This window comes from Carcharhinus amblyrhynchos, chromosome 2 (assembly GCF_965287045.1).
Source record: "Carcharhinus amblyrhynchos chromosome 2, sCarAmb.v2.hapA, whole genome shotgun sequence".
NCBI lineage: Eukaryota > Metazoa > Chordata > Chondrichthyes > Carcharhiniformes > Carcharhinidae > Carcharhinus > Carcharhinus amblyrhynchos.
Genome location: NC_137325.1, coordinates 113,466,487 through 113,480,772, shown reverse-complemented (window position 1 = coordinate 113,480,772; position 14,286 = coordinate 113,466,487). Strand labels below are relative to the sequence as shown.

Genomic DNA, 14,286 nt, shown 5'->3' with positions numbered 1-14,286 from the left:
CTTTAAAGTAAGTTATCCAATGCATAACTAAACGCACTTATAATGTTTGGTTCAAGTAATGTGATCCCAGCTGAATTTTTATTATCAGAAGAATGTTAGAGAATTTATATATACCAAAATGTGCAAGTTTTGTGACCGTATTCTATAAATTGTTATTAAAATTGCACAATCATTTGTACTTTAGTGTGGTAATTTTGAGTGTATGCTGTGCCTTTTATTTATCTTCTTACCTTACTTTCAGTGTCATTAACCTAGGCCTGGTTTGGAGGATGTTTCTGTCCATTGTGTGAGCTTGTCACTCCTACTCACTGTCATACTGACTAACCCAGCATGTTCTTTTCCCAAACTTGTCAGCTTTGTCACATAGCTCCTGTCTGAATGTTTAAGGGTTTTTTCCAGCATTTACACTACTGATCTTGAAACAGGCGAAGTTGGAGGAGTCTATCACACTGTGATGTCACTGATGGATTCTGTGATGTCACTGATGGACAGCTGGAACTGTAGGAAGGAGGAGGATTGTTGCCCTCAATGTAGCTGCCTAGTCTGCAGAAACCCCCGTTTCTTGTAAATGGAAAATTATCGTCTGTGATGTAAATTTGCTGTTACGATTATTTTAAAAAGACCAATACTACTTTCTTAAAGTCTTTCTGCTGTTTCTTATCATTTCTGAAGCAGACCCTGAGGAGAAATAGCATGGTATGGTCTATTAGTTTTTATAGTCATGTAGCATAAACCATGTTTCAAAAGGGGTGTGGCTGGGGGCTGAGCTCTTGGTCTGTATAACAGACTTGCAAAGTGAATTGCAGAGCTAGTTTTATTCTACTAATAGTTTTAAAATATGGAAATATACTTCAAAAAAAATTCGGAATTTTGCTAGCCCCTTTCTGCCCCCTCTCATAATTTTATAGCCTCAGTTGTTGCCCCATAGTAAACCTCTTTTTGCAGCTTTCATTCTACATTTCATTGTGCCCGCTTGTCAAATTTAAAAGTCAGATGCTACTTTATGGGTTATAAATACTCCAATTGAATCTATCTGGAATAGCTTTCATAACAACTAAAGTAAAATTAAGATTATTTTTATATTTGAATTCTATGCATTTTTCTTTCAATTTACAATTGCTTACCTTACTTCCTTATGGAGTGTAATCCTTGCAAAGTCTCTTTTAAAGCGACATTTTACAGTTGTAAACCCCTTAGACTGTTTGCATGTATTTGTGTAGATGTAACTTGGAAAATTGTGTATTTAAAGAGTAGGAGTACCTTAGTATTAATAATGCACATAATCACAATTAGATTTTAATAAAATGAAAGAATGAGTTCTGCAAATGGATACAAAAATAACTTGTTTTAATATGTACCAATGTTTAATTAGTATTTATCTTTTTTTTAAGAGAACAGGGTCCCTTTGCCATCCCTCTCATTGAGCTGGTTTTACCCACAATTTCACAGCATACTTTCATGGTGGTGGCTGTCTGTGCTGCTTTTCATCTCAGTGAGCTATAATTCTCCACTCTGTGCCCTTTTTCTATTGCAGTCATACAATTTTCTATGAATTATAATTTTGCTTCATAATTGCAGTGAATATTTGTGTTTTTAATCATGTGTAAAATAAATGTAATACTATTTTTCTTGTCTCTTACAGATTCAGCCACTAGTGACTCCGCAAAATCTAAGGTGAGAACTGCTAAAAGATGTCATTTAAGCCTATTTGCTAATTGGCAATTATTAAAGGGAATAATATAATATTTCACAACTTGGATAGCGCTCCAAAATAATTTTTCAAATTAAAATAGTTCATAGCTTGTCTTCTGCAATGAAATACTAAATTACTTCATAGATATTATGTATCATTAATTAGTGTTAAAGAACAATCTTTGTGCAAAACATCTATTCCATTGTACAGAAGACCCCATGACTCCATTCAACAAAGAGCAGTAGGATTCTCTAGGGCCCAGGCTGATGATTATTTTCCAACCAACGTCACTAATTCACATTATCAGTTCACTTATCCAGTTGTCTGTGGGGTCTTGCCGTGCATTGGATTGTTTGTGCATTTCCCTGTACTACAACAATGACTATGCTTCAAAGAAAACAACTCAATTGATTGTAAAATATTTTGGGATGAACTGAAATCGTGGAAGTTGGTAGGTAAATACAATTTTTCTAATTATATCTAAGCCCATCGAGCATTCAAAAATATCTCAGTACATTTTTTCATCCTGGTGTGGCCATGTACATTTTACATCCTTTTCCTTAAAATTTTACATTAGCAGTTAATAAGTTTTGACACTGAATTAGAGTAGATCAAGAAAGTATTTTTTAAGAACCATTGCTATTTGGGTTACTTTCCCTATACCTAGGTTTTAACCTTGCCCTTTGACTACTTGGCCCCAGTGTCTGACCTGGAGTTCAGTCAATTGTCCCAGTAACTAGACATTAGCAAGTGACAGAAAATGTCCAAGCAAGATTCCCTCTGATTTTTCCTTTGTGCCTGTAGATGGTCTGGATTGAGAACTGAAACGTTCACAAGTTGGCCTTTTCTCAGGCCTGTTCTGCCATTCAGTTAAAGCATAACTGACCTGGAGCTCAGCTCCATTAAAACTACCTTTTCTTCCATATTCCTTGATATCCTGACCCAGTGAAGATCTATCACGGTCTTGGAAATTTCAACTGACCTAGCACCCACAATTGTTTGGGGAAGTGAGCTGTAGATTTCCACAACCCTTTTTCGTGAAAAAGTACACTCTCATTTCACTCCTAAATAGTTTAATGCTGATTAATGTTGTTGGTGCAGGCTTGATGGGCCAAATGGCCACCTCCTGCACTGTAAGCATTCTATGATTTTTAATATGTCCCCTTCTGTATTTCCCCAACGGATTAAATAGTTTTTTTAATTGTTTTATTTTATTATCTCACCCTCCACTCTAAACCTACCCTAACCTCTCAACTGCATAATCTGAAGGAACCAGAAGCCAAAGTTTATGCAACTGGCCCTCGTAATTTAACCTTTCAGGCCCTGTCATATATACCTAGTTTCTCTCATGCCCTAAGATCATCTTTTCCATGGGGCACTTCCATCTATTCTAGCCAGATGGGATCAATTACCTTTGTGTGACAGCTGTCACTCAGTTGGGATGATGTGGGTATGCCAGCGTTGGACTGGCGTAAACACAGTAAAAAGTCTGACAACACCAGGTTTTAGTCCAACCTATTTATTTGATAATATACTCACTAGCTTTCGGGGTTACCCCCTTCGTCAGGTGAATGGAGAGTTCTGGCCTCAGACAGAGCATATAAAGCACAGACAGTTTAGAGATTACTGATTAAAATGCGAATCCTTACACCTAACCTGCTGTCTGTGCTTTATATGCTCTGTCTGAGGCCAGAACTCTCCATTCACCTGACGAAGGGGGTAACCCCGAAAGCTAGTGAGTATATTATCAAATAAATAGGTTGGACTAAAACCTGGTGTTGTCAGACTTTTTACTCAGTTGGGAGCCATTCCATTTCTGAGTCAGAAGATTGTGGGTATATGTCTTACACCAGAGACTTGATCACAACTTGACAGTCCAGTTCAGTGCAGTGCTGATCGACAACTACAATGTAGGACAAGACATTAAAGCTATTTTTCTCATGGTATAACTATGACTACACTTCAGAAGCGCTCAATTGGCTGTAAAGCACTTTTGGACATTGTGACATTGTGAAAGGCATGATAAAAATGCAAGTCTTTTCCCAAGTGTGGTCGTTGTGAGCTGCTGTGACCACATCTGCAGCAAATGTTGGTTATTCAAGGAACTTCAGCTCAGAATTGATGAGCTCGAGCCTGAGCTTATACATTGCAGCACATCCAGGAGGGGGAGAGTTACCTAGATGCTTTGTTTCAGGAGGTGGTCACACCCAGTAGATTATCTCAAATTCGGTCAGTGGTCAGGGACCTGCAAATGAGGCAGGTAGAGGGATCCTGAATTCAGGAATGCAGGAGCCTTGACTGTTGACCTTGTCCAACAGGTAAGAGATATTTTTGCTCCCTGTGTGAATGAGGAAAAGGGCTGTAGGGAGGATGCACTAAGGTACAGGAATGGGGAGTCATAGAGATTTACAACGTGGGAACAGGTCCTTTGGTCCAACTTGTCCATGCTGCTGTTTTTTTTAAAACTCCTAAGCTAATCCAATTGCCCGCATTTGGCCCATATCCCTCTATACCCATCGTACCCATGTAATTATCAAATGCTTTTTAAAAGATAAAATTGTACCCACCTCTACTACTACCTCTGGTAGCTTATTCCAGACACTCACCACGCTCTGTGTGAAAAAAATTACCCCTCTGGACTCTTTAGTCTCTCTCCCCACTCACCTTAAACCTATGCCCTCTAGTTTTAGACTCTCCTACCTTTGGGAAAATATATTGACTATCTACCTTGTCTATGCCCCTCATTATTTTATAGACCTCCATAAGATCACAGCTCAGCCTCCTACACTCCAGAGGAAAAAGTCCCAGTCGATTCAGCCTTTCCTTATAACCCAATCTATCAAGTCCCAGTAGCATCCTAGTAAATCTTTTCGGCATTCTTTCTAGTTTAATAATATCCGTTCTATAATAGGATGACCAGAATTGCACACAGTATTCCAAGTGTGGCCATACCAATGTTTTGTACAACTTTAACAAGACATCCCAACTCTTGTTTTCAATGTTCTGACCGATGAAACCAAGCATGCCAAATGCCGCCTTCACCACTCTGTCCACCTTCACTTTCAAGGAGCTATGAACATGTACCCCTAAATCTCTTTGTTCTGTAACTCTCCCCAACGCCCTACCATTAACTGAGTAAGTCCTGTCCTGGTTCAGTCTACCAAAATGCATTACCTCACATTTGTCTAAATTAAACTCCATCTGCTATTCGTCAGCCTACTGACCCAATTGATCGAGATCCAGCTGCAATTGGAGATAACCTTCCTCACTATCCACCATGTCATCAATCTTGGTGTCATCTGCAAACTTAATAACCATGCCCCCTATATTCTCGTCCAAGTCATTAATATAAATGACAAATAACAGTGGGCCCAGCACTGAGCCCTTAGACACACCACTGGTCACAGGCCTCCAATTTGAAAAACAGCTCTCTACAGCCATCCGATAGAAACCAATTTTGTATCCATTTGGATACCTCGCCCTGGATCCCATGAGATTTAACCGCACGCAATAACCTACCATGTGGTACCTTGTCAAAGGCCTTGCTAAAGTCCATGTAGACAACAGCAACTGCATTGCCCTCATCTGCCTTCTTGGTTACCCCTTCAAAAAACTCAATTAAATTTGTGAAACATGATTTTCCACTCACAAAGCAGTGCTGACTATTCCTAATTAATGTTTGAGTCTCTAAATGTTTGTAGATCCCATCTCTCAAAACATCTTCTAACAATTTACCCACCACAGATGTGAGGCTCACTGGTCTGTAGTTCCCAGGCTTTTCCCTGCAGCCCTTTTTAAAGAAAGGCACAACATTTGCCAATCTCCAATCTTCAGGCACCTCACCCGTGACTATCGTTGATTCAAATATCTTGGCTAGGTGGCCCGCAATTTCCTCCCTAGCCTCCCACAACGTCTTGGGATATACCTCATCAGGTCCTGGGGATTTATCTACCTTGATGCGCTTTAAGACTTCCAGCACACCACCTCTAATATGTACACTCCTTGACATCAATATTTATTTCCCCAAGTTCCCTAACATTCATACTTTTCTTAACAGTAAATACTGATGAGAAATATTCATTTAGGATGTCGCCCATCTCTTGTGGATCTGCATATAGATTACCTTGTTGATCCTTAAGAGGCCCTATTCTCTCTCCCTTGTTACCCTTGCCCTTTTGTGGGGAGCAAAAATACAAGTAGTAGTTGTAAGGGTTTTCTACAATTAAGGTGATAAAATCTATCGTCAGCAAGATCGAGAGACCCACATTGTTTGTTGCCTGTCTGGTGCTAGGGTGAGGGACATCTCTGACTGGCTTGAAAGGACATTGGCGTGGAGGAAAGAATCCAGTAGTTGTGGTCCACTTGCAACAAATGACATAGGCAAGACTAGGAAAGAGAACCTGTTTGGCGATTATCAGGCATGAGGAACTAAATTAAAGAACAGGTTCTCGAGGAAAATAATCTTTGCATTACTACCTGAGCCACATGCGAATTGGCAGGGGAATGAGAAAATTAGGGAAGTAATCACTTGACTAAAGATATGGTGCAGGAAGAAGGGGTTCCATTTCATGGGCATTGGCATCAGTATTGGAACACGAGGGACCTGTACTGTTGAGACGGTCGTCACCTGGGACCAGTGTTCTAGCGGAAAGGTACATGAATCACAAAATCAGTATGCAGTTACAGCAAATGATTAGGATGGCTAATAGAATGTTGTTTATTGCCACGGGAATGGACTATTAAAGTAGGGAAATTTTACTGGAACTGGACAGGACCTTGGTGAAAACACATCTGGAGTGTTGTGTTCAATTTTAGTCTCCTTATTTGAAAGATGGTATAATTGCATTGGAAGCAATTCAGAAAAGGTTCAATCAACTCATTCTTCCGGAGAAGAGCTTTATGAAGAAATGTTGAACAGGTTGGGCTTAGGCCAATTAGAAGAATGAGGGCAGAGTCTTATGGAAACATATGAAATCCTGAGGGGACATGATAGGGAGGATGTTCCCCCTTGTGGGAGGGGGAAACTACAACTGGGGAGCACCATTTAAGAATAAGAGGCTTCCTTTTTAAGACTGAGGTGAGAATTATTTTGGAGTATTGTTTTTACCCTATAATTTTACCAGTAATTTACCTATAAAGTGCCTTGTGACATTTTTACAATGTTTAAGAAGCTTTTTAATTGCACTTTACTGGTATTTTGGGAATCTTTTCTGTACTCCCACCAAGATCAATATCGGGTTAGTTTCCCAGATGGGGTCTGACCAAGATTCTGTGCAATGAAGCATTACTTACTCACTTTGTATTCCAACCACCTTGAGATTAAAGATTTGCATGCAATTAACTTCCTTATTTTATCAGAGTAGTAACCAGACTCGATGTTTTAAATTACTTTGTTCTATTGACATATGAATTCCTAGCACAAAATGTACTGCAGCCAATTTTTAAAAAAAATCATATTTGTAATTGGACAGCTTGTCAAATGTAGGAAGTTAGGTCTGTCTCCTTTTCTCTTTCCTTGTTCTATCTTGTTACCTGATAGTTGCTTGGAATTTCTACATTTTCCACTCTAATAATGCCAGAATCCATACAGAATTGACTGCAATAGATGAAAAGATTGCACAATTTAAACCTACATGTGTTCTGCCTCTAACCACTCTCAATTGAATTTCCATGATCCGTTATGTTAGATCAAAAGTTAAATTGCCCAAAACCTGATGAACTAGCTATGTGCCCAGCCAGAATAGTGAGTTCCCACTGATTGTGCTTGTTTGTGGATGTTTATCACATTGCATCCAGAATTTAGGGCACACAGGTATCTATGATCATGTCAATCCATCATTAATGACCTGCAGCTGCAGTGACCACCAATCAATTGAAGTCTCCCTTGGATCTGTTTCTTGTAATGATCCTATAATTACTTTTCAGTTCAGTTTAAATTATTTCAGACTTGGTCAATTGATCAATCATGCATAAGATCTTTAACCAGCAGTGGAAACCACTGACTGTTTATTCAGTTGTAACAATTGTTTGAACGTATTTTCAATTTATTTTATAGTTCAGTAATCTTAAGGCCTCATTAGCCATGTTTCAATCAATGACTGATTATGTTCAGTTATGCTGCTCTTTGGGCTGGTACATAGGTGATTCTACTTGGGGCTTTTGCAAATGACTTTGTCTAATGTTACCTCAGTAAAACTGACATAGTATCTAGCATATTGTGCATGTTTTTTCTCAATAGAGACCTGAAGTTTCTGTAAGCAGCATGATATTTATAAGGCCCTCAAAGGGTGGTGAATCTCTGGAATTCTCTGCCTGTTGAAGTGGTGGAGGCTACCTCGCTAAATATTTTTAAGATACAGGTTGATGGGTTTTTGATAAGAGAGGGGATTAAGCGTTATGGGGAGAGGGCGGGAATGTGGAACTGAGCCACGACAGATCAGCCATGATCTTATTGAATGGCGGGGCAGGCTCGAAGGGCTAGATGGCCTACTCCTGCTCCTATTTCTTATGTTCTTATGTTAGACTCGATGCTTTCAAAATCATGACCTGTGTCGCATGAAGGAGCACAGGAACAAAACTATTCAATTGTGCAAAACCCATGTGCAATTGCATACAGATTTACAGATCCAAAACTAAAAACCCTCCTGATGGTTTTTTTAAATTAGGTCATCTTTCGACTTTTAATTGTGAAATAGAAATTTTATTTTGAGATTCATCTCCTGCCTTTGTGCATTATTTGTATTTCAAGACATTACGTAAGGCAAAGAGAAATGATTTTGGGAATCCTTTTTGTCTTTTGGAGGAATATAAGGAAAGTAGATAAAGAAGATACATTTTAAAGATTCATTGGCTTGAAGCTCTAATAATTGGATCAGTTTCCTTTACACTGGGTTTTCATTATTAAATATGAAGAAACTGCATCAAAAACATTACTCAAAATAGTGCCTTCTCTATGGTAATGTCCCAATGAATGCCATGGTTGAAAATATACTTTCAAAAATATTAGTATGAGAAAATAGCAGTTTTACTGAAATTATGTAGAATCCTTGTATATTTAAGTACTTTTTTTAAATTGTGTATTCAAAAGGAGGAAAAAATTGTCCATGAAACTTTGCTGTGGCTTGTGCACTTGTAGTTTTATCTCTTAATTTTTGCATCTGCTCCTACTCTTCTGAGAAGTTTTGCTTCCTCTTTCATATTTTTGTTCCATTTTTTACGTTGAATTTTCCCCATTATTCCAATGTCATTATTGCTAATAAAAACTGTATGTTAACTTGTCACTCCACATTTGCACCCTCCAGCCAGTAGCAACACTAGTATCTCAATTTTATATTTCTCATTGTCTCAGGCTTTACTGCAACTTTTATTTCTTCGTTTTCCAAATCTCTGTTTATTGCACAAGACAACAAAAGGTTGAGAATGCATGATTTTAAAATGGATTTTGAATTACATTTCCAATACTCTGCTCCAATTATTCCTTAGCCTCCAATCTCCACTTGGTCTTTGTACAATCACAACTGATAATCAAAAAGCTTAGATGAAGCTCAGAACAAATTTTGGTCTCATTAATCACTTCTAATATATGGTAATGTTAATTTCATGTAACATGCATGGGATGTCATACGTCTGCTGTTGGCCTGAATAGAAAGACTTCACTGCATTACAATTTTCATCTTTCATGTTTTAGAGACATGTATAAACAGGGATGGTGCAGTTGCATGATAGCCTCTACCTCACATGCGGGATTTAAATGAGGTTGACAATGTAGAATTTTGGATGACCAAGCGCTATAAAGCTAAGATGATACTTCAGCAGGACTCCCTTTTGGTACCAGATTTGGAACTACGACAGGGCCATTACATCTCTTTCATAAGTTATGCTAGCTTAATGGAAAATCTATTTCAGTAATGAGCTTGTAATGTTTTTGAATCTGAAACAATTGCAGTATCCTCTTTATGACTAGATTCTTCTTTATTTTGTATTGTAATGTTTCAATTTTATTTTTGGTACACAAGGGTTCTTAAAAGTTCCAACATTTTAGACTATCTTTAAGTGTATAAGTCAAAGTTGTATTGTGTTGATCAATTATTGCTGCTCTACGCTGTAGCTTTATTTGAGCAGGTGTATTCTAGGGGGTATAAGAATGACTTGTTGGACTGGCGGGGATCACATGGTGAGATTGTACCTTCAGTATCCTATTTATCACCCTATTTATAGCTGAGCCCTGGAGCCATCATTTACATGACCTGATTCATGGAACAGTCCTGTTTATTCTATGACCAATTGAGGGAAACAGGAGAGACTGAAAGAGCACTTTCTCTTTCTGTCCTATCTACTAACTACCCTCTCTCCCTCTCTCTTCCACCACCCCAGCTCCAAAAAATGTCTCTTCATCTGCTCTTTCTATGACTGATGTATTCAAATAAAAAAAATACAGCGCACCCAGAAAATATTGCATGGCTACAATAGTTCTGGTTTGCATCCTTTTATATTCTCAGCAACACTGCCAAATGGCAAAAACATGGGTACATGATGAAATAAAACATGCAGTTTTAGATTCTGTTTGAGTGAGTTGCCACATGATCACCTGCACACTCAGTATTTTTAAGTGTGAGACTTTGAAAAATGCATTCTCAACTACAGTTATAGATAACCCAGTACTGCTTTTAACGTTTCTTCAAAACTCTATATTGAAGGCTGTTATTTACTTACTCTATCTGTTTATTTTGAATATATTTATAAAGTGCCACTGTTTAGTGTGTGAACATTAAAAAAGATAGTCCAACAAATCTTACTTTAACTATTTTTTTCCCCCATTTAACAGGGTTCTTGGGGATCAGGGAAGGATCAATACAGCAGGGATCTGCTTGTGTCATCCATCTTTGCTGCAGCCAGCCGTAAAAGAAAGAAAAAGGATATAAAGCCACAACAAAGCAGCTCAGATGATGAATTGGAAAGTATATTTTCCAGGAAAGAAGTATCAAACCATTCCAATACTGGTGCAACTAAGAAACTGGGGAGTAAAGGAGAATCTGAAAATGGAGCTGACTTCACTGAATTGAAGGGCAAACCGGACAACTGGTATAGTGAACAGCAAGAGAAGGACAGTATAGATGAAAGGAGTCAGTCTTTTTCTATGGCATTAATAGAAAAGTATGGAGTGAGAAAAGAAGTGCCTCTCGAGGAAACAAACCCTAGAGAACAGAACCTTGCAGTATACTGCCAAAAATGCACAGACTCGCCTACTGTTAGCTGTCTCAGTTCACGGCTAATTACAAGCACAATGCCCATTTCTACTGCTGAGGATTCTACTAGTAATGTGAGCTCTCACATTGATATGACTTACTCAAATGCCACAATCAGCAATCCATCTCTGGTCTCTCGGCAGCAAAGTAATTTAAGTAAGTCAAAAAAGTCAGAAGTCAAAAGCATAGATGTAGGTAAAGCAGATGTAAGCTCCATCACATCAGACTATTCCACAACTTCTTCTTTAATGTTCCTTTCAGGTATGGACTCTCACATACTGAATGCAGAAGTCCAGTCAGTGACAGAGAGCAAAGGTGATGAAGCTGATGATGAAAGAAGTGAACTTGTTAGTGAAGGACACCATGTAGAAACAGACAGTGATAGTGACTTTTCTGTTTTTGCTGCAAGTTGTGCACCTGAAAATGTTCTACGTGTGATGAGACAGGATACAGCAAAGGACGTCAGGAGAAACTCAGAAGGAAGTGACAAGACTGGAACAGAAGGAAGTTCAATACCAGGGCTAGATGACAGAAAAGCATTCAGTTCACGTAAGCTTATTGAATGTGATACACTTTCCAAGAAAAAATCTCTTCGATTGAAGGGCGATAGTGAGATAGCAATGGATGCAAAGGAACAGAAAGAGTCAAATAGAGCATGCAATTTGTTTGATGTGATGAAGAAAGGGAAATCCACAAGCAGTCTGGCTTCAGTCATAAAAAATGAACATGATAGGGTAGAGCCTGCTTGGAAACTAAAAATTACAGAGCGTTTAAAATTACGGCTAAAGACTTCTGCAGATGACATGTTTGGAATTGGCATTCAAAAGTCAGGGTCCTCGGAGACCAGTAAAAAAAAGAATATTCGGCGGAGACATACCATGGGAGGAAATCGCGATTTTTCAGAACTCAGTGTTCTAAATGCATGGAGAACACAAGAACAGAATGCAGAGAGTGGAGGAAATGAATCTCAGTTGTCAGCAGTGAATCGCCTGAAACCAAAATGCCAATCCCAGGACCTCTCGATTACAGAATGGCTTGCACGAGAGCGCTTACGCACGAGCACATCAGATTTGCACACAGAAAAGGCCTCGGAGCCAAGGACTGTGGACATTAGTTTAGACAAGGGAACAAATTCAAAGCTGCGTGCATCATCTGGAGAAGATGCAGGCAGCTCTGGTAGTTTGCCCCAACTCAGCCAACCTTCGCCTTCAGCATCACCGAGCCCACTACCTTCCGCAGGCCAAGTGAATGGTGACAGCCTCCAAAGCAAGGGAAAAAGCAATTTTAGTACAACTGTTGATGCTCATCCCCATAAGATATCCAGTAATCAAGTAGTCAAGTCTCGCTTCTATCAGTACTTGTAGGTCTGCAATTATTTATGTGTCTAGTGCTGCGGAAAATTGTACAGCGAATTGCTCGTCAAACAGTATACTGATTTTTTTTTTATGACTCTCCTGTACATATTTCTCTGTACTTGAATTTTGAAATGGTGGATGCTGTGCTGCTCTGCCTCTAATACAGGCTGATTTCTGTGCTGGATGCTGTGGAAGCTCTTTACAGCATATGCTGACAGCCAGAAAAAATGCTAAACTTTTGTATAAAATGAATTGGGTACAAAAGGGCATCAAGTGCTGAAACCTTCCAGTGCAAAATTCCATAAACAACTTGTACTGCATGATCGGTGATTCCTGCATACATCTTACACGCTCTACAATTGGATACTGCTGCATATATTTTACATCGGCTTATAAGGGCGAGCAAATCAAACATTTATTGGAACTTCAGTTGCTAAAGCAAGTGCCTCATCTCAAAAAAATTGGTTTAGATAGGGTGCCATATTGTCTTTTTAGTTCAAAAGACTAGAGATCTACTGTGAACAAATGAAGTTTTATCTATAAACAAAACAAAAAATCATTAAAATAATTTTCCAGATTTTATTAACTGAACAAATAGAGCTTCCACACTATAGGCATTCCAGTTGAATCTTAAGAACATTTTTTTAAGTCAGACTTTTAATACAGTCTTTGTATTGGACTTGAATTTTTAAAGTTTCTGTAAAGATACTTAAATGTGTATATAATTTCATGTGTAGCTTTTTCAAATTTGAGATTTGATAAAAGCTTTGTAACATAGGCATGTAGATAGTGGTCTCTGGAAAAACCGGTCCCTTGCTCATTTTTCATTATCTCAAAAGAGAGTCTTAACTGTGCATGAGAACTGTTTTCTCAGATTCAACATTGTATTTAGCCTGTGTACAGATATAGACAAATGGTTTGTAAATGTCCCCTGGAAACACTGGAAATAAATTTTTTGTTTCTGTGGATCTTGGTGTCTGTTCCTTTAGCTGTGGAAGGCAGTGAAATAAGTTCTTTCTGTAATATTTTGGTATTTTTAATGTGTGTAGAAGCACACTCTCTCTCTCTCTCTTTCTCTCTCACCTGTATTCTTATCCATTTTGCGTTTCAATTGAACATTCTGGACATTCCTATTCTCTTCATCCAACAGACATCAGCATGGATTAGATCAGGTATCTTGAAGGCGCAGGAAATAGCATTGCAATAGGGATTCTTGGTTTTGGCCTTTTGTCTCTCCCAAGGTAACACGTGTATGTGTATGTTTTGTGCATAACATGCAATCATTACAGAAAAGCCCCAGCTATAGAGTGGGACATTGTTTTTCTGCAACCTTCAGTTCCATTCTTTGTCTTTACATTGCTGAAGCACAAGATGATAGTGACATGGCAAGGTCAGCAGGGGACTCTTCTATGATTTGCAATTCTGCAGCCCTCTAGCACCACCCCATATCTAAGGATGATTGGAAGATTATGACCAGTGCTTCTGCAATTTCACCTTTTTCCCCCTATCCTCTGAAGCATCTCGCTTAATCCTGGTGAACAACTATTGAGTACATTAGTCTTTCTAATACCACCTCTTTATTTTTTTCACTCATCCAGTGTTGCAGCTACTACATTTTTCCACTAAGTGGCAGCACCATCATTATTGGGAAAGACAGATGCAGTAAGATATTTAAATAAAGCTTGCTGACTTATATGGTACAGGAAAGTAGAATTGAGACCACAATCAACTCACGCTCAAACTTGTCAAATGGCAGAGCAGATTCAAAGAGCCCAATGACCTATATCCCCATTTAGAACCTGAGATATGTACAATTGTCCTTTTTGATCCTCAATCAATCCTCAATCAATCCTACTCTTGTCATCATTTTATTATGTATACCTACAGACAATGCATGCAGCAAAGCAATTGATCAGTTTAAATTGTTCCTTTTGGCGTTGCAATAACAATTAGCACATTGTTAAAAGGATATGTAAACTTCTTTAGTCTTAAC

At 38.5% G+C, this 14,286-nt stretch overlaps 1 protein-coding gene across 5 annotated transcripts in view; it reads left to right on the top strand.

The window, feature by feature from the left end:
- arhgap21a (Rho GTPase activating protein 21a) overlaps positions 1–13,261 on the top strand; it is a 215,185-nt gene extending 201,924 nt beyond the window's left edge. For 4 of the 5 annotated variants that reach the window (XM_080211355.1, XM_080211346.1, XM_080211363.1 and 1 more), the window contains 2 exons: positions 1,643–1,674; positions 10,518–13,261. In XM_080211355.1, coding sequence (XP_080067481.1) covers positions 1,643–1,674; positions 10,518–12,302 — 1,817 coding nt within the window. In that variant the 3' untranslated portion in view covers positions 12,303–13,261. Of the gene's footprint in view, positions 1–675; positions 697–1,642; positions 1,675–10,517 lie in introns of all 5 variants that reach the window. The other variant, XM_080211380.1, reaches the window with a different exon arrangement.
- The last annotated feature ends 1,025 nt before the right edge of the window (positions 13,262–14,286 follow it).